The sequence below is a fragment of the Pagrus pagrus genome, assembly GCF_965226575.1.
Source record: "Pagrus pagrus genome assembly, chromosome: 12".
In the NCBI taxonomy this organism is placed as follows: domain Eukaryota; kingdom Metazoa; phylum Chordata; class Actinopteri; order Spariformes; family Sparidae; genus Pagrus; species Pagrus pagrus.
The window spans coordinates 11,755,139-11,776,627 of NC_140196.1; the positions used below are offsets into that span (position 1 = coordinate 11,755,139).

General features: G+C 38.5%; 1 protein-coding gene across 3 annotated transcripts; it reads right to left on the reverse strand.

The window, feature by feature from the left end:
• Nucleotides 1–23: 23 nt before the first annotated feature.
• On the reverse strand, nt 24–20,309 carry ccdc178 (coiled-coil domain containing 178). Of its 3 annotated transcripts, XM_084370019.1 has the most exons (21): nt 20,149–20,309; nt 19,719–19,835; nt 16,476–16,612; nt 16,311–16,369; nt 16,139–16,218; nt 15,505–15,708; nt 15,192–15,412; nt 13,933–14,075; nt 13,279–13,432; nt 13,083–13,178; nt 12,737–12,873; nt 12,433–12,616; nt 12,277–12,339; nt 11,784–11,912; nt 11,561–11,674; nt 11,201–11,346; nt 10,718–10,877; nt 7,419–7,568; nt 2,992–3,126; nt 772–807; nt 24–692 (listed from the first exon to the last, which is right to left on the reverse strand). In XM_084370019.1, the coding sequence occupies exons 2-21, from the start codon at nt 19,774–19,776 to the stop codon at nt 564–566; spliced, it is 2,535 nt and encodes an 844-aa protein (XP_084226145.1). In that variant the 5' UTR covers nt 19,777–19,835; nt 20,149–20,309; the 3' UTR covers nt 24–563. The 3 variants fall into 3 exon arrangements, with proteins under 3 accessions (XP_084226145.1, XP_084226147.1, XP_084226146.1); XM_084370021.1 differs by lacking the exon at nt 7,419–7,568; XM_084370020.1 differs by lacking the exon at nt 772–807.
• Nucleotides 20,310–21,489: the final 1,180 nt, after the last annotated feature.

Sequence of the window (21,489 nt, forward strand, 5' to 3'; positions counted from 1 at the left end):
TAACTAATGATCCATGGACAAAATGAAGCATTTAAATTTATTCATTAATCATTCATCTCCAGCTCATTGAAAATGCTAAACTTCCACAAAATTAAGATTGAATATTGAAAAGTGATTGAGGGAGACAGCTTTCGGAGAGTGAGGCGAGTGAAGGAGTGCGGGGCGCCGGAACAAAAACAGGGTCTTTCAGAGAGACAGTGGTCTTCACATGGGCATGGTCAAGGTGGCCAAGGTGCACTAAGTGCTAGTTAAGGTCACAGGGTTTCACTAGTTGTAATTAGATCTTGGAATCTGGAGAAGCGTAGAATTTCTGTCAACACTGCCTGTAATTATTCTCTTTTCCAATTAATGGTGACATAGATTAATTATCTGATGAGGCAAAGCCAATTGCAATCATTCACCCAGCTAAAATTAGATCAGTCCTGACAGCAGCATGAAAGTCACCTGTTTCATTGTTATGGATTTGCTGCAAGTAGAGGGGGGAATAGTGAAGCGTGCTAGGGTAAGTAAGTTGTCTGGTACAGGTGAATGTCCAATTACACTGCTATTTGAACTGAAGGCATCTACTCATTCGATCCAACCGCATCTGGACTGGCTTGTTTGTTCGCCCCGGCATCATCGGTGGTAGTAGAGTCATCTGTCAAGGATTGTAGGAACGAAGAGATGAGCTGAATTCCTTCTGACAACCAGTCCTGTTTAAAAAAAAGGACAAATACAATAAATGGGAAACAAGCTAATTAAGGAAATGCTGTTTTTTGCAGAAAGACTTACTTGGTGTGCATCGCACACACACAGCTGATGGTGGATCTGCAATTGTGAGAGTAAAGTTACCATCTTGTTCTTATTTTTGTGGGGAAGGAGTACAAGAGGCTCCTGGTGAACCACGTCCAGGTTCAGTGCTCTTCTGTTTTGAAAACCTCAGCATCCAGTTTTTCTATTAAACTGCCTGGCACTGTCAACCAGCTTGGGAATCTGAACCGGCCTAGCCATGCAGAAATTCTCTGACTAACAATTATATCAGCAACAGGATCTTGGATTACTGTCCCCTGGGACTGGGGCAGTGGGCGTCTGCTCCAATCATTACTGGCCATTCAACAAGGCTCTGCACTGCTCTCCGCTGTTAGCCATTGTCAATTATGCCATCCCTAGTGTAAACTCGCAGAACACAAAGCTGAACTGCCAGTTCTGGCAGGAGTGTAACAGGATGACAGCCCGCCGCCCCCCACGCTCCCACCACCAACCCCCCACCCACTCCCACCCGCTCACCCTAGGGTTCCCCGGCCTTCCTCCCCTCAAGCTACTTTAGAGAAAACTGCCATTTGGCGTCAGATTCGAGCACGCCGTAGCCGTGAAAGCGCGAACCTGACCTCTCTTATGTTCTGCTTGTGGGGTTAAGTGGACATGATGGATTAGTACAGGCCTCATCAGGATTCAGCCTGGTTCAACTCCAGTTACAACTGGTATCAGTAACAAAGTGGCAACGATACTGATAATACATATATCATGTAATTGTGAATCTCACATGCATTATCACTATCTGCATACTGTCAGTGCATTTCTTTGTGGATCATAAGACCACGTTAAAGGTCTTTATATTCATGTAATCATGCAGATTGGCTGTTTACGCCTGCTCATAAACTAATCAAGGTATTTTTCTTCTTCTCTCGTAAAGGTTTATCTACACTTTTTGGAGGTTAGACCCCGAGCTGGACTGTTCACAAGGAGCCTGTTTAAAGTGAGTGTTGCCTGCTCTGATGGACCCTGTGCTGAGCTGTGACGGGTGACGGTGTGGTGCGCTTGAATACACCAGCTCTTTTGTCCTTCACACTCTGCAGCTCTCTGATAGCTCCTCCCCCCTGTGCCCTACTCCTCCCTGCCTTGAGCTGTGATCTGCTGGGGCCTTTTGAGGCTGGGCCAGTGAGACATGGCTGCTCTCTGTAATGTCTGGACCAGACCCATCAAAAAAAAAGGAAAAACATGTCAGCAGTCAGAGGAGGAGGAACTGAGAAGGAAACCACTTAATAGTATTTTCATTGGGTACTCCCCTGAAAAAACCTCTAATCAAATCTGAGCATATTTTGCCTCCAGCATATCTGATGAAGTTGAATTTGATGTCTGGCGAATAACAAAAACTACAGATTGCAACTGACAAACATGGAGATTTAGGAGTTTGGGATGCCCTACTGTTATAGTAAGGAAGAAGTAAAAAGGGTGGAAGTAGTTCATAATACGGTTGCATGCCACCTGGCTCTGCGTTAATGCTGGACAGGACATTTCATAAAGATTCATCACTGTCTCTCTGTCCGCTTTGACCTCATCTCACATCACAGCACAGATTAGACACCGATTATCCTCTAAATGAAGATCCTTACTTCTCAACCTTGCAGGATACGCCGCTACTCTTCTGCGAGACAGACAGAAGGTTATCCTACTCACAAAGAAGAGGCTGTAACACAGGTATCTTCCATTCTGTGTAATGAACTCGCTCCAAATTAGCCGTAAAAGCCACAAATGCCCCTTCTAAATGGGAAACAGGCTCAAATGTTGATGTGATGTGGCCGGGCACAATGTGTCGTGTATATAGAGTTATCTCAAGAGGCAGAGCTAGCCTCAGACACGGAGTCACTGCATAGGCACTCTCGCAGACACATCATCCATCACGCCGGTCTGTGATCTGATGAGTGAATGTATAGACTGTAATGTAAGAGTGGCGTCTTTAACTCCACCACAGCAGCGAGGCACAAAGCCTTGGTGGATGTTTGCCTGGCTGCCCTTGCTTGGCAAAGAAGACACAAGGCGACTGACTAGCCGGATGAGGCTCAAACAATGCCAAGCATAACATGGAGTTACTGTGGTATGCAAAAGAATACGCTTCCATCCGGTAGAATACCTACACTGGGATAAAAGTTGAATAAAGGGATTTACCATTTAAATGAATGGTGACAGTTTGTGAAGTTTTCCAGCCTGTTTTACATGTATATGTTCAAATACCTGGGCTGTTTTTATTTTCTGGTCGGTCTCTTGAGAAAGAGCCTGGCACCGGTCCAGTTCAGCCCGGCTGTAGAGGCTGCGTTGTTTGAAGTATTTCACCAAAGCTTTGTGCATCCTCTTCTGCAACAAAGAGAGCTAGGGGGAGAGAAGGCAGAGAAAAGGAATTGGTAAGGCAGGAGAGGAAATTAATGGCAGTGTTCAAGAAGAATGATGGAGGGGAATAGAGAAAGCAGTCAATAGCCCATTCTGCAGTACACGGGCCTGACAGGAATTTCACAGTCTCTTGGTTTCTCTGCCCACTCGTGTGCACTCATCAGAATCCAGTCACATCTGGCTGCCAGGATGGGGGGTTAATTTTCTCTAAATGCTTCAGCAGTTTTGTTCTAGCCGAGGCAAACTCTGTGACTGCAAAGCTGATGAGTAAAATATTTCTACTTCACCCAGTTTAACTTTATACCAATCCCCTCAAGACATATTTTACACATACACACAGAGTCATGAACCCCCCACTGAAACCAGAAATTATTCCTAGTCTCTTGGAAAGACATGCTGCTTGCTTTATTATTTGAACACAGTTTCAAGCAAAGAGGTTTAAATTCTGATAGATGCCATTGCTTTTCTTTCCCCTCCATCTCTCTACTCTCCCTACAAAGCTTATCATTGCTTGGCAATGTGTTCCCCAGTGCATTGAAAACTAAAGCGAATTAGCTCAGTCATCAGCTCCTGAAGGAAAGACAATAACAAGAATGCTCTTTATGGTGTACCCTGTTAAAACCCAAGAGCTGAAAGCCTCCACATAAACAAAGCAACACTTTACATGTACAGTAGAATCAAGAGGATTTTTATAAGAGGAACATACTGGCAAGAGCTATCATATGCTAATTAATTAGTTATTTTTTCATTTACAAACGAGAATCTGATTATGTGAGTGTATTTATACTTGTTGAATTCTGTAAATACATTAATCATTACTACATCCTGTTTTTGAAAGAAAGATTTGTAATATTAGTTAAACCAGCTGAAGTGTGTCTTGATTGGACAATTAATAGATAGGACATATTTATTCCACCACAAAAACATACACAGCATTTGTATACAATAAAATGTGCAACACTCCAAGTTGTGTGGCTGAAACTGTTTCATTGAGTGATTGTATCTAGTATATTAAAGCTGCAATATACAAAAAAAATTTGAAGACCATACATGATACATGTACTTCTATCCCATCTGTTATAGTGTAGTATGCCAAAACACTGAAACTAACACAGGTAACACAAATACATGCGTAAAGATCCCCAAATTCTGCTATTAAAAAATGTTGATGGGTAATGGTTGCTGAATTGCACCTGTCCTTATTCTAAATGTGGTGGATAGAGAGATCTTTTACTGAACTAAACATAGAAATACTGCACTACAGAAAATAATCCATTTCAGGTAAAAATCGTGCATTGAAAATGTCACTTAAACATACTACAAGGAGTTTGTAACTGGTTATGAGACATCTCAAATTTAATACTGTTGCCTCTATATAACCTACATAGGCAAACAAGACCATCAGCAAGAAGAGTGGATATTTCTATATAATTATTATAGTTATTCTTCATGCCTGTCACTGGGTTGGATTCCTACACGAAATCCGGCAAAACAATTTACGGCGTGCAAACTACGAGAGCTTTTGTTTTCCCAGGCAAAGCACTGAGTAATACATTATCCAGTTAGAAGGCAACAGGAGATTTTTCTCTAGATAATTTCATTTTGAATTTATATTTTGTGGTTATTCCTAACACTGGGGCAGGATCACCAAAGAGAAAAAGAAAGAACCAATCAAAGACCAAGAAAAAGCGAACATTGATAGAGTAAACACAGTCATTCAACAGATGGAGAGGATTTTGGGATTTGAAAGGATTCAAAACTGATGTTGAACTGGCCATCTTCCTCCTAGACAGGTATGTAATAACGAGAATGTTGATGAGTTTAGTTTTCTTAACAAAATTACCATTATCAACAAACCGAATCAGTTAGCTGTAGGCATTCATGTAACCTACAGTAGGTGTATTAATGGTACCAAAAAAAAGTTTATTTTGTTCCACCATCATCGTGTTACCTCATTGCTATGCATCCTGCAAACAGCTGTGTTTAAAAAAGAAAAATACTATTAAAAATAAATGCACACACTAGGCAGATAATGATCTTTATGATCTTCATACCACTTTTTTCCACAGCATAATCAAAATAATATGAAAGATGCTTCTTAAACTATGCAAGTATTATCAGCAAAGGGTACAGGGTATAGCTTTGTGAGTGTTATACTATAGTATTCTAGTACAGCATAATTGGTATTAGTAGTAGTATTATAGTATTGTGTTATTACTGCATTATAATGTAAGCAGCATTTTATGGTTGCAGCTGATCAGGGTGAAGCTTATTTTAATTATTTTATAAAATGTTGGGCAGCACATTCTATTTTATAGGCTTATCATGTGTTTTGTGTGTAAAATCTTTATTTGCAAAGTCGTTAACAACTAAAGCTGTATGTATATATATATAGTGGAGTACAAAGTACAAATTCTTTCCCTCTGAATTATAGTGAAATACAAGTATTAAGCAGCATGAAATAGAAATACTCAAGTATGGTATAAATACCTGAAATATGTACTAAAGTACAGAGTAGTCATATTCCACCACTGACTAACATTCATATGTTCATTCGTAACATTCATTCGTATGTGGTTGGTAACGATTTACTCAGCAGTGATGCCTACTCTAGCTGTACTTCAATGTGACAACTTGTGGAAAGTTAATCATTTCAGCTTCAGAGGTGGAACTATAACCTGCATTTTGTGAAAATGTTAATGTGAATAGTAACTATGGGTGGTGTTGCAACGGCTTGAAAAAGTTGAAATCACACTTATGAGCTCACTCTTAATCATTTATTACAGATATGTCAGGTCTTAATGATTTTGATGTTTTATAGATATATATACACACAAAATCAAGATGCAAGAAAATTCATTTACAAAAGCAAATTCTGTGCTGTTTAGTTGTCATCTTGTCAGCATAATAAGGGCTGTTTTTGTCTTGTCACTTGAACTATTTGTCAGGGCTGCCTGCTGTCAGGATTATATTTCTATATAAGGATACTAAAGAGATGGTTTTCATTGTATCCCTCAGCTGAATATCATTAAAGAGATTATGGGCTCTGCAAACACACACACACAAGTGGTGTGAGGCATCTCACACACATGCACTAATGTTTGATCTCTCAAATGATCCTGACAATGTTAAATGCCTTTACCTTATTGCCTCCAGTTACAAACAAATCAATTAAGGACAATAACATTGTGTAATATATGTACTAACTGGGACATAAAATCCAACGTTATAAGGATAATTATACACATATAAAACTGGAAAGAAGAGTGCCTGGATGTTCCTGTTTAAATCAGATTAAATGTGATAGGCCTGCATCTACATTTCAGAAACATTTTGGATTATAAGCTTGTTATAAAAACTAAATTCAGGCATAAAACAGTAGCCGAGAGGCTGCTGTTGTAGAAGTGTAGAGTTGAAACAAACAAAAATGGTGAAGGCTGAATCCGGAGTAAAAGAAAATCAGGCTTTGATCATGAGCGTGGAAAATCCTGTCCACAGGATTTTATTTTTGCATGCATTTTTCACTTGATAACATTCATGCAGTTAGATGAGGAATTGCTCAAGTAAAGGTATTAGTCATTTTTGGAACAAATAATATGTATTTTTCATTGCAGGAATCAGTGTGGCTTCTTCCTGGTGTTATGGTTGTCATGTGTAATTTTATTCCAGTTAAATAGTGTCAAAAACTATAAAGATTAAACAGGAAAATGCTGCTGAGTTGTCTCCCTCAACTAGTCAAAACCTCCGGTGCTATTTTAGCACTAAAGGCACATTTATTGTCCGATCCTAACCTGTGTTTGCTGCTGATCCCCAACAAATGGTGTGTGTGAGCTGTGGTGAGCAGAGGCACATTTGTAACATCCAGATAATAAAACGTTTCACCTCTGACCACCTCACAAAAACTATAATCAAGGAAATGGCGAAGGTAAAGTATTTACATGTACCATCAACCTCTCTCTTTACTCCCCTTGGTGGCAAAACTACATAGCTATCATTACATTATGTCACATCCATCATCCTCCTCCACTCAAGTTATCTCATCATTATTAGATTGCTGCAGTAACCTCCTCGCCGGTTTGACAAACTAAAACCTTCTTAGAATTACTGCCCATGTAAAGAAGAGCTATCTGGTGCAAAGAAGAATAGCGTGGAATACAACATAAGATAACACAGAAGATAAGATAACAGCGCAAAAATCCTCAGTCATAAACCATAATTAAAAAGAGAGGGGGTGGAGAGATAGTAAATTTAACAAAAGGTTATATGAACTGTACCTGAGTGTAATAATGAAAAGATTTATGTGCATGGTTTCTCTCGCTCAGAGTATACGCTGCTTCCTGTTTGGCCTCCATGAGGATCTTCTTCAGACCTTCGTACTCGATTGCCAGCTGTTTGTTTTCCGTCAGTGCAATATTTAGTGCTTCCTACACACAGACACACATGTGAAAACAAAAGGTTTAGGTCAAACAGTAAAGGTAAGTTAAATGTTTACACTGGCTATTGAAGGTCCAGTGTGTAGGATTTAGTGGCATCTAGCGGTGTGATTGCAGACTGTAACCAACTGAATACCCCTCATCTCACCCTCCACAAAGGTGGCTCCTACAAACGTGATAGGCCTTCTATAGAGCCAGTGTTAAATTTGGCTGTTCTGGCGGTTCAACAAGGCAATTCAACATGGCGGACTCTGAGGAAGAGGACCCTCTCTCTCTGTAATTATAAAAGGGTCATTCTAAGGTAACAAAAACACAATGATTCGTAGTTTCATGTGATTATACACAAATAAAAACATTCTGATCAATTCAGAGCAACTGTCAATACTGGGTACCTATTCAATACCTATTATCTCTTTTCCCCAATGTTATACTATGCGTCTTACTGTACAAATCTCACTGGATTCAATTTAATGTAGGCTAGGGATCACTGTGTGGCGCTTATAACTAGAGCTAGTGTTCTTCTGTGACTAAATTAATTTAACAAATATCGAAAACAATACATTTTATAACAACATTAAAGGGGCTCTGTGGAACTTCTGTGTTGTGCTCGAAGCCGGTTGTTAGTTTATGTTAGCGGACTCCATTTCTAAACTGACGTAAGCTACGGTTGCTCTCTGTTAGCGGAGCAGAGAGAGGCACTGAGACGAGGCCTTTGAGAACGTCTACCAAGTCACATCCTTTTGACTGTCGCAGAAAATCGAGTCCTTCTCAAAGAAATCCACAGTCCAGCAGCATTAAATGACTTTAACAAATCTACCACAGGCATGTATAAGCAGTCGAGAGAGACGGAAAGGTCTGATTTTTCACATCACGTTACATGTAAATTGATATAAGTTATTAAATAGAGTCATATCATGGCTGATACCCAAACCGACTAATAAGGTCAATATCAGCCCTGATTGGTGTATCCTGACCCCAACTGTCACCATTATACTAGAAAAATTACAAGGATAGGATCCAAGTACCTCTCACACTTAAATGTGAATTTTACAGTTAGAGCATATAGCATTTACTGTACAAATTGATTTTTGTTGGTATGATGACTGTTTTAGCAATATTTTTGCTGTATGCCACAGCCGTAATGGAAGAAGAACAACCACTGAGGCAGCATTAAGTTCAGGTCAGATGTAAAATACATAATGAATGATCACATAGATCAATGTTTTCATGACTCACAATCTGCTATGTACAGATACCTAAGAAAAAATTATAGGGTGAAGGGCACTGGAGGGTCAATATACAGTATGTTTACGACTGTATATTGACCCTCCAGTGCCCTTCACCCTATAATTTTATACTGAGCAGTTAGAAGATATTTTAGTTGTACCACTGACCTGGTACAGTATGTGTGCGTATAATACAATACATGTTTTCTGTATTTGTGCTGTTAATTAATATATACATAACAGGCACACAACAACTGACACTTTTCTGTGAAATCAAGCAAATAAATCACAGTGAGTATGTGTCTCTCTGCATGTCTTTTTCATTTGAACAATGTTTCCCAAGTACTGGAGATGTGGCTGGTGAATATCTCAAGTCTACCTGCAGACATAATGAAGTGTGTCTCTGCAGTAAAACAGAACAGCACTAAAGTGATGAGTTTAACCCAGCAGAAAGAGGGGCTGTAAACATGACAAATGCCTGCTATTGATTTCAGGTTTAATTACTCCATGCAGCACTGACAAAGCCCATCTGATGCTGTTGTGAAGTGTAAATGGAACAAATTACACTTCATTGCCCATAAGAAACTGATAGCGTCGGCAGTTTGCATTGTTTACTTTGTGCTCGCCAAACGACAAGCACTGATCAGATCAAAAAATAGGTGCGTGCACGAAAGACGGAACACTTCCAGACATGTAGGGTTGGAAAAAGATGACCACAGACTTCACAGGGCTGACAAGTCAATCTACTTCACCTTGACATACCCTGTGTTTGTATCTTTAAAAATAATACATACATGCAAATTGCCATCAGGCTGTTGGCTATACTGAACCGTTTCACAGAGGTCTGCAACCTTCAGAGGTTATAAGAGCATAGTATTTGGTCAGCATTTTACAAGAAATCTCCTCTATAAGAAATATTTGCCTAACCATTCTGCTTCATGCACTGTGGCTTCTGAATGCACACTGCTTATTATGTTATGCTAATGCAGACATTATGTGTGCTGTATATTGGTCTCAATGATTAAAGTGACCAATTTCCTTAGAACTTGAGAGTCTGTCTGATCTTTTTATTTGGTGAGGAGTATTGTTGTTATATCATCTTATTTCGTCAAGTGGAGAGACTAAACCCCTTTTTTGCATGGCTAACTTTTATCTGGCTAATGGGAGTTGTGTCTATGAGGAAGACTTCTAATTCTTAAATTGTCTCACGCCAACAACTTCTTTAAAGTTGCTGCACTTGGATGCATGGCGGCTTAAGCTCCATTGCCTTTTCTTGTTTTGAACTAATGCATTCTTGATCACCGTTTAATGAAACTATATACCACATGGCGATTTCACATTAGATAAGCCATGTGAAACCCCCATCAGCAAAGAGGCTCTGGCTGGGGCTGATAATCCTGCAGATGAAAACCTTACAATAAATAGGGGTTTCTCTTACAAAGGAGTGTTCAAATGCAAGCCAGGCTGTGCACAGCACATTTGTGTTTCTACACGAGCCTATTTCTGACATTAATATAAAAAACAGTCAAGATTATATGCATATTTGATGTTGTGAACTGTATGCTTACATGGAAATTAGTATTGAAAATGTTGGCCTACAGGTAACAAAATGTGCACAGCATCTCACCACGACACGCATCATCAAATTCGTCCAGACAAAAGACTATAACAACAGTGAGTTGTCATTTGTGGGAAAAGCACTTAAACAAGATTGACCATGGCTTGTAATTTTAATTGCACTCAGCTCTTTTCTCTGCATCTTAAGGGATGTATTGTGACAAGCAATGTGCTGACACTAATCCACAAACAAATAAACAATGAGATGTTTTTTACAGCTCGTCTCTGATTGCACAGTATTTGACACAAAAAAAGTCATGTACTTACAGAGAGTTATCCTGAACAACATTTTGTTACCTTGGTGTCTTCCATTTCTTTTTTTCTTGCTGTTACATGAGCGGTGTGTGTCTGCATGGATCGCTGTGTTCGTCGTTGGCAGTTATTAATATCAGACTGCAAGGTGCTCATTATGAGAGCAGCTGATTTGTTTTTGAATTCCACCACATCAAAAACGCTTCTGGAAGGAGAAATCAAACACACAAAATTAGATTATTTTCCTCAAATCGTTTCTGAGTATCATAAATATATGATTACTGCATCAGCGCTCCCACTGACGCAGTAATCATAGCAGGTAGAAATTTAGATTCAAAGCATTTATTTAAGGAAATAGTCAAAAATAAAAATACTGATTATCAAATAAATATTCAAAGAAACATTTTTAGGGAAAAGGTGGATTGGTATTTTTATTATTTATCCATTTTCTGACGTAAAAGAAAAGGTAGCGTTATCCAACAATATCAAACTATTACATGAAGTGATTCCTGTGTATGACCAGCTTACTGGAGTTCTCTCATGATCTCTGGCATGCTATCAACTGTTTTTTCCATTTCATCTGAAGCATCTCGGTATTCTTCGCTCTTCTTCGTAAGGTCACTGATTTTGCCCAGGGTGTTGTCATATCTCTCTACAGTAGCAGTGTGTAGATCCTGTAAACAAATAGCAACGTTAATGTTTCTGTTAACCTTATTTTGTTCAAAGTGCTTAGAGCAGGAGATTATTTTGTTCCACAAAAGAATGACAAGATAAATAGCTGTGACTAGCTGTGTGCTCAATGAGCTTTGCAGAGTAAACCTGACTTAGCAACTGTTCTTTGACTCAAGAAGAATTGCTTTATGCAACCCTTAACTTTTCTTTTCTTACCTGAGCAGCTTTCAGGTGGTCATATTTGAGTTTTTCCTCCTTCTCGAGGTTGACTAATGTGTTCCTGTGTTCACACTGGATCCTCTCCAGATTTTCTGTCAATTTCCTGATTTGCTATACAAACCAAATTAGTCACAAATGGAGTTGAATTAAACCTTGAACACATTTTTTATGTAAATTGACCCTTGGACTAGGATTAAACACTATTATGTTTTATCAGTACCTCCACTTTTGTCTCCAGAGCTTTTGTTGCTGAGGATGCATCTTCAAATTCTTTCTGGAGCTTTTGGTTGGTTAGCGCTGAGCTCCTTTGCAGTCGACACATTTCTTCTTTTTTATTTGCACAGTGACCCTGATGCAAAATAAAATAAAAAGCAGAATGTCATTATCTTAAAGTCTACAAACATGTACAGGGTGTGAAGACATTAATGGGAAATAATGCAGCTGAATACAGCCAGACATTTAAAACTACCTTTATGAAATGTATAATGTTCGTTTTTTATTGAGACTGTGCTTTGTGAAGCTTCACCTCTTCATGCCTCTCTCATCACAGCTATAAAGTGTTCCACAGAAGCCGAAAAGGTGTGCAAAAATAGATAGATATATTTTGAAGATTTCAATTTAATTCTACTTGGTTTGCATGACAATTTTGTGATAACATTTTCTTAAAGTCTGACTGAGCAAAATGTACTCAGGGTACAGAAATATGAATTTACCTTCAGTAGTTCCAGGGCAGTCATCTGTCCTGTCAGATCTTTCCTCAGCTTTTCTATCTCTTTCTGTAAAGCATAGAAAGGGCACTGAAAGCCGTTTTCCTTACAAACTGTGACCCATGCAGTATACATAGCACATGTACATATGTTGTCACTGACCCTGGCCCGCCGTTCTTCCATGAAGGTGAGCTGCTCCTGCTCTTCCAGTTTAGTCTGGGCGACACTGTGCTGGGCTACAACTTGGGTCACTTCCTCCTTGGCCTTTTCCCACTGCTCGTCATTGTCAATGATTTTCTGGAGCATCTGCTTCCTCTCCTCGCGCATCTGCTTCACTGCTTTCGCACTAAGGAAAATCACACAGAAAAGTAACAGTAAACACAAATAAGTAGCCTAATATTGTATATAGTAACACCAAATATAGGATGCTGTCACTTCTGCCATGATTTCGGCTTTAACACTGTACCTCACAGAAAGTTTTAGCTTGTAGTCTTCTACGTTCTGCTCAGACTCCATGTTCTCTTCACGAAGAGCTGCAAAAGTATCACGTTTTGAATGCAGCTGCTCTTCTATGCAGGAAACCTCTGCTTCACCATTTAGTCTCTGTGGATAACGTAACATACAGGGTGCCACTGAGTGGATGCACTTATCCAAAACACCTTATAGTGAATGAATTCAAACATTATTAGCATACATAGCTCCACTGAGAGTCGAAATGTAGTCTGGCAGTCATCTGCCATGCTCTACCCAATGAACTATCAAGCAGCACCAACATTATAGAGACATTTTGACACTTCTGTAACAATACTTACAGTTTTCTCAATCTCTTGTTTCATTGCAATTAGTTTCTCTTTCAATTTTTTGTTCCGTTGCATTTCATTCTCAATTTGAAGTTTCAATTGCAAAATCTGTCACAAGAAGGGGAAAAAATGTGAATTTGAATTAATTTTGTATAATGTTGAGAGAAAAAAACCCTTTAAAAATTAAATTATGGACAACATCAGTTACCCGTTCTTTTTCAGTTTTCTCGTGAGCCATAAGTTCAGGAATATTTTGTGTTATGGCTTCACACTTTTCTTCTGTAAGAGCGACTGTCTTCTCAGCATCTTTTATTTCAGCACAAATACCTTTCTCAACCATCTTCAACTGGCTTAAATCCTCCCTGAGAGGAAAAAAAACAAAAACAGTTTTGTCCTTTGTTACTAAGCTGATATATTAAAAGTAGAAATCTAGTGTTCAGGTTGTTTTGGGAATGAAGGGGCAACTCAACACAATACTGTTACAATATGTTATCACTACAACTATAATCCATATATTGCAAGAAAATCATCTTCAAGACAGCATGACCACAGTATAACTAATAAGTTAAGTTGTTTTTTTTACAAAGCATAAATAAAACCTATTTATTTATGTTTATGTTATACCTATGTGTCGTATATCAAAAAACCTGTATTCAAATCAATTTCAAAGTTTGATGGTGGTCAGGTTAAATTGTCAGGTCCGTTACATTGAGACTTGTTATCATTAAGCAGGAGTATGGTTGCGGTATTATTAACAGACACCTTCCAGCCAGACATTATGACGTATTTAATTACTGTATAGGTCTTTAGTACAGTGATGCAAAACCTGTTTATTTTTAATGTTGGTAGGACAGACACTCACAGTCTGCAAGAAAGCTGATTTTTCATCGTCAACAGTGAATTTTCCAGTGATGTCTTTTCATTTTTGGCATCAAGCTCCATCTTTTTAAACTCCTCCTGGGCCAGTGTGAGATCACTTTGTGTTTTTGAGCGTACTTCGTCGGCCTGAAAAAGAAAGAGGAAATCATTGGCTTTTATTTTACCTAGATATTATTTGTTAACAGTTTCAGGTACTGATTAAGACAATATATTATCCTGTAATCAAATCATAACCTGTTGAAACCAAATCTTGTGAATCCCATACACACAGCAAGTATCTGCCACAAGTCAACACTGAGGCTACATACTAAAGGGGTTTTCACTTTTCTTTTTGGCTTTGGCAAATCTGAGAAAATCCAGGAGACCCAAGGCTGTCTGTTAACCCTGGGCTTTCAGTAAGCCTTCTTTTAAAGATTCACACTTGAACATCAGAGCCCAGTGTTATTATCTTCAGTGCACCCACAGCCAATGATTTGTTGAGTTGTACCAGCAAAAACAAATATTGTATTCATTCTAACATTGAGTCGGTGCTGCTGTTAAATTTATCAACCATTAAGATGCAATGGTTCTGAGTCAAAGTTGACCTGTTACATGTTCCCCTTTCAGTCTTCTCTCTACTGGCACACTTTCATGGCATATTTGCCTGACGGCAACAGTACAGCCGAGGCTGAATTTGGTCAATAGATTTTGAAGCATCCTGACTTGAACTAAAGAAATTAACAAGTAGAAAAGCTAAATGAAAAGTCTGGGAATTATGTAAGTTATTAGGATCCATCCACTAGGGACTACGAATGGCTGTACCAAATTTCATGGCAATCCAGTCAATTGTTAAAATGGAATGATTTTAGTCTAGACCAAATTGTTGGATGACCACTGGACCAATGGACCAACAAATATTGTAATTCCTAAAGCCATGGCACTTGTGGATTAAAAATAGAGTTAGAAAAGAGAGAGTGGCTGAGTGAGATAGAGCTAGTGTATGACGGAGAAACTAATCAGAAACAAAAGAAATAACCTGATTTCCTTATGTTATTGTGCTCACTTGCTCATGTATGAATGCACCAGATGATAGATGTTATCTTGACACAACTGGACTGTGTCAACAACAGACTTTTACCCTGTTAGCTGGTTAATTCTTGCACAATTTCCAAAATAATTCTTCATCTACCACAGACAAGACATAGCTATTAATTGTGTCCCTGGCAAACACAAGTGTCCAACCTTTTTTTCTAAGACAGTTACCTCAGCTTGTGCAGAGTTAATTTGATCTATGATGCCTCTCTGGAGGTCAGTTTTTTCTTTCACAATAGGAAGTTGTTTTCTGGCAAAGTTGATGTCCTCGTGTAAGCGCTGGTTCAACACCTCAGTGTGCAACAGTTTCTCCTGGGCTTGGTCAAGTTTTTCTCTTTCCAGTTTGAGCTGCCACTTGAGTTCAGTGATGTCTCTAATGCAAGCCTCATGCTCTGTAAAGAGGAATCATCAAAAAGGAATACATCAAAATACAAGACACAAATATGTCTCTGGGGAGATGATAACACACTTCTTAGTCACTGACCTTTCTGGACTACAAAAGAGTGCTCTTGTTGCTTCCACAGTGCGATGCTGTCAACTTTGCTCTCCAAAAATATTTTTCTCCTCTTCTCTTTGTGGAGAGTCTCCTCTGCATACTGCCTATCAGCCTCCAGCCGCTCAATCAGACACACAACCTCTCCAAGGACATCATTTATTTTCTTCAATAGTGGCGATAATGGACAACTTTCTAGAGGATGAAAAATTAAACAAGATCGGCACAATGATTTGTATCGTATCCTCACTTTCAACTAGAAAGCATGAAGAAGTAAACTAATCTTTGCAAAGCTATGTTAACATAATGTGACCAATTACAAAGTGCAGATAGAAATAAACTTGATCCGTGGTATCTTATTAGCAGAGGTGAACACTGGATAGTATCTGATGAATTATTATGTAGAGAAAAGATGTGAACCAGCAACTGGGACTCATTTATTCTCACATTGACTAGCCACTACTGCTAGGAATGAAACATCTCTAAACCCAGAGCTTTTCAAAGGAAAATGTTCACTATACACTTACGTGCTGCTCTTTTATTTTCATGTGCTTTTGCTTTTCAATGGTATAACAAATATTATTAAACAAATATTTTAGAAATGACTGAAGTTTTTGTTTTTCACCTCTTGCGCTAATTGCGATGCCTTCGACAAACAACTCTGTAGACGTCACAGATTCAGTATCCGAGTCTCTGGACTGAAATCTGTTAAAAGGGAGTTAAACTTGTGTCATATTTTTAAGTCCTACTGATTATAACAAAAAGAAGTAGGGAATCAAAACAACACAGGACCTCACCTTAAAGTTTTGTTGCAGTGGTGCTTGTCCTGATCAATCTGTGCCTGATATTTTCCAGACTGGTACAGGAAGGAAAGGAAACAATAATTTTAAATTGATTGTACTCCTATCTTATACTTGTCTGACAATCTTTCATAGGTTTGATCACATCTGACATCAGTTTACCTGTTGACACCAACTTTCCACCATCAACTTCATCTCTTGTACATGGTAAATAGCATTGCTGACACATGGCGAGGGACTGTTGAGCAAAGCACACGTGCGACGTCTACCAGAGCATACGGTTTGAAGATCTGCTTGATCTTGAGAAACACAAAATATTGAAATGTGTAAATCCAACTTAATATTTTGTTTATCACCAACAAACAATCGTTTTAAGAGAATCCATGATAAGTGAACCCTGCCTATAGTTTTCCTGCAAAGCCCCTGAAATATGTTATGACCAACACTCCTCAAGACACCAGAAAACAACTTTTGTTGGAACACTCACACTTCTTCATTAACTTTATTTTGAAATGTAATTACAAAAATGTATTTGGCTGTGAAAGATGTTCTTTGGGTCTTTACTTTCTCTTTGATTCTGCTTGCATAGACTGCAATATATTGGGAGCATCAGTGAGAGAGCAGAGAAAACTAATTTGAACATCTCAAGACAAACCCAAGGGCACAATTCTTAGTGGTGAAAGGACGCCATCTGGCTGACAAAAAGGGTAAAAAAAACAAAACAAACACCAGTGCTGTGGACCGCAATCCTACTTTGGTATGTCTAAGAAAAACTAACTTTTGGAAAGAAATCCTTTGTCTATATCATAGAACAAAGACATGTCACATTTATTCACAAGTAAATGTAACCTGAACCACCAGAATTGATGTTAACGACAAAAGGGTCCCTGTACGATATCATTTCAACGTACAGTATATGAATTCTCCCACAAACAATAATTCAACCTCTAGATCAGGACTGTGGGCCAAAGTCGGCTGCCATAAGGTTCAATTTGGCCTGACGGTTGTTTCTAGAGAAATAAAATAACAGTTTAAATAAAAAATAAATCGCTGTTTGTGCCATTTTATCTTTTGGTGGGTAAAGTGAAGTCATCCAATCAAGGGAGCCTGAAGTCCTAGTACCATTTTGAATCTTAATACAGTAAAATACAATAAGTGTTTGCTTTTGGTGTGTGGCCCACCATAGAGTTTCAGTTTTGGCCCTACAAGGGAAAACATTTGAGCACCTCTGCTCCAGAACAGTTATTAATGGGACACAAATAATATTTATATGTAATATGTATGTGTCAAGTGGAGGCTTTGGAACAAATTTGTTTCAGGTACAAATTAATTTCATTGTATGAAGGACTGAAATATTGGTCCCTATGCCTTCTGTTGTCACACTGACATGATCTCTCACATGAAATAATTTCATTTGTGATACTAAGTAGATAGAAAGGTCGGAAATAACCCCAAATATAACAGTAGTTGGACGTTGTTTCTATTTTCAAATTTATGTTGCATGCACAAAGATAGAAACTTTATTATGAGTTCTCACTGCTCTGTCTTATCATGTAAGCTGCAGTGTCAGATAGCAGGTAAGATGGAGGTAGTGTTTTTTTGTTCATTGCAAGGCCCACGAGAGAGAGGTGGAGAGAGCTTGGACTAGATGTATGGAATATAGATAGAGACCAATGGATTGCGTTTCTCTGTCAGGCCAAAACTGCTTCTGACTCTGTGAGTGTGTGTTCGGCTTTGCAGTGTGAGGACCAGCCCTGGATAAAGGGTCCAGCCACAGAGTTAGCTAAAACTGAACATATGCCACTGAAAGGAAGACCTGCAACACCAGGTGATTACACACCTGTCTTTTCAGGAGTGTCATCATTGTGACATCTGGCATTTCCTGGCACCTTTTTAAGAAAAGCATCACATGTTGGGGGTAGTTGATAGGCGTAACTTCATTAAAGTTATGTCCACTGTGTGCAGATAGACAGGTAAATGACAAACTGGTACCGTTGCTATGATATTTCATTTGGAGGGTGGCTTGTGACTGAGCTGACTCAGACCAACACAGGAACAGTTGAGGAAAAACTGCGGGGAGACCCGAAATAAAGGCCATCTGTTGCTGAGCACTTCAAATGAATAATACACAGTGAAAGAACCAAGTGGGGTAGGAAGGTGGTAAGGCAATATGTCATCAGCCGGCTGAATAAGCTCTAAATCATACTGGCAGGGTGTATTATAGCGACAGAGCAGGCCCATGTGAGCCTGAGGGCCAATCACCTTCACCTGCCACACTCACGCATGATATTAGATATTTAAATCTAATTATCATCCAAATTTGTTCACATTTCTTTAGAAAATTACTGTAATTGCATCAAACTCCTATCTTTCAGTGACAAAATGGATCATGGCGTAACGTTAAACCTAATTTATTTCACAAATAAAATTTAAGAATTATTAAACAATCGTAAGCAGTATTGGTATGCAAACTTAAGTCATTTAATCAAGTATCTAAAGGATAAGTTCACCCTAAAATGAAAATTCAGTCAGTATGTAGTCACCCTAATGTGGATGGAAAATCAGGTGAAGTTTATTAGTTCACAAAAACGCTTTTTTTGTTGCTATTTTTTTACGTTTTAAACAAGTCATCCATCTTCTTCAGTTGTTTTCAGAGAAGAGTATTTCTATTTGATGCAACTTTATGCTTCTGCTCCTTTATACTTACACATCTCGGATTTCAATTACTTTTCAGATTACATTTTTCATACCTGTCCTGTCCAGTGAAAACACTGTATCTCCAAATGTTGGTGACTCTGAATTTATTCATTTATTTTCTGATAAACTGAATGATTTAGTGTTTATAATTCTGAGCAAATTCTACTACTTTTTACGTTAAAGGTCCATACTCGTCAAAAACTGGCACTTTGGGATGACGGTCGATCTGTCCCACAATCCCAAAGTGTCATCATTTGAGAGTTGGGAATGAGGCTCAAAAATAAACTTTTCTTACAAATAGCACCTTTAAATAAACTATTTAGAGATACATGGTGTCCACAGGAGGGCTGCAAACATATGATGATCTTACAGAATATGATTGCTGTAGATTTAACTATCAAACAGCATGTAAGGTAACATCTACAGCAGTAAAATGCAACATACACAGTATAATGCAGCAGTAACATTAATCCAAAAACATCATATATGATAGTAAAACAATGACAGGGGCCATTTTCTGCATTCATGAGTGGGCTACTTTAACTTTTTATATTTTAATCAAATGTTGCGAATAATACTTAGCTTACATACTTAAGGAGGCTTTTACCTGTAGTGGAGCATATTCACACTGAGGTATTCCTACTTTTAAAAGGCTGTGAATACTTCTTCCACCACTGTGTTTACATACACACCGGTCACTTCCCTCACCTTGCTGACCAGGTCGTCCTTCCCTTGATGGGAATCTGAGCGGTTCAACGTCTGGCATCGCTGAAACTTGTGCGATACTTTTAGGAAGACGTCGCCACCAGTTTTACCTCCTCCGTCCTGTGGAAACGAAGAGGTGTAGACGTTCAAGATTGACTTAAAACTTAGGCTTCAAATACTACCCTGTAATTAAGGTTGGCTGTTTTATTTACACATCACAAAGGTTTAATAACAGCCTTTAAACTTTCACACAAAGTTAACGTTAGCTGGCGCTAGCTTAAGTTGGAGCTGATGCCTTCACTCTCCGAGTCTCTGTGTTAGCTAACGTTAAATTTACGGTTAATTAACTCGGCTAATGATAAATTAATGAGCAGGTGGGGGGTCGTTGTCATGGCAGAAAGTGAAAGCGAAAAATGGCAGGCTATCAACTTACTTGTATTAAGACTGCTGTGGCTGCCAGCTATCTGTTAGCTAGTCTTGAAGTGTGTTGTTTTTGTTATTCTGTGCTGCTGCTGTCCGGTAAAAAAGTTGAGTTTTGTCAAAGTCTCTCAACGGATGAATCAACTCCGGCTGCTGTCAATCTACTGCCCAGGTTGCTCGGCAACAAGGGGCAGCGGGAGAGCTGCGTTCAAGAGCAGCAATGGAGGTTTGCGTTTTTGTTTAGCAACGCTGATAGGTGTTTCCTACTCGTTTTATGTGATGTTAGGCACATTTTGTGAAGGCATATGACAGAGTAGGATAGAATTATTAATGGGGGAGTAAATGAACATGAATTTATTTTTAATTTAGATAATTTTCGGCAATTATAGTGAGGCTGTCAGATGTGTTTATTGTCTATAGAACTGTAAACACATTTATACTATGAGGCCACAATTATAAGGACTATATGCTATTTTACTTTTTACTGCTATACAGTAATTTATAATATGTTTATGATTATTTGGTTTGATCATAGGCTAAAAATCCAAGTAACATGAATTATTTTGGGTAGAGGTAGATCGATTGTCAGCCCTGGCCAATTATCGGTGCCGATATCCATTTTTTTCCGATTATCAGTGTGACTAATTTGTTTTTTGTCAGATTACCGATAAAATAAACTAATTTAAAATTGTGCTACTTTGGCTCTGATGCAACATCCTCTCACACAATGTCCCACCTACAACAATATCTGATTGTAACACATTCACAATTAATGGCCTATAATCACTGTATAATCTGAATGTAACTAGTAACTAGAAAGTAACTAGAAACTAAATGTATCAAATAAATGTAGTGGAGAGGAATTATAAAGTAGCGGAAAAAGAAAGTAGCTACTCAGGTAAAGTGTCTCAAAATTGTACTGAAGAACGGTACTAAATCATACTTAGGTTTATTTCATCACTAGTTGTTCAAAATTTTGACAAAAAGAATTTCAATTTTACTGAAAATGAATATTTGTCCAAATATTGGTCTCCTTGATTTCTAATAATCTGTATCAGCATTGGCATCAGCCCTGAATAAGCCATATCGGTCGACCTCTTATTTTGAGATTCACCTGTGATGCAGTTACACCAATAATAATAAACTGTATTTGTATGGCAACGTTTCACGCTAGAAATGCAGCTCAAAGTGCTTTAAATTTAGCTCAAAGTGCTCCCACTAATACAGCACAGTACCAGCCCACTGCAAACATTAATTGGACATTTCTTGAGTGGGTGTCACACAATGTTTGGAAAGCTAAAAAGCTCAAACATAGACCAGCTCATATGCAAAAATCATATCAAAACTATATAGC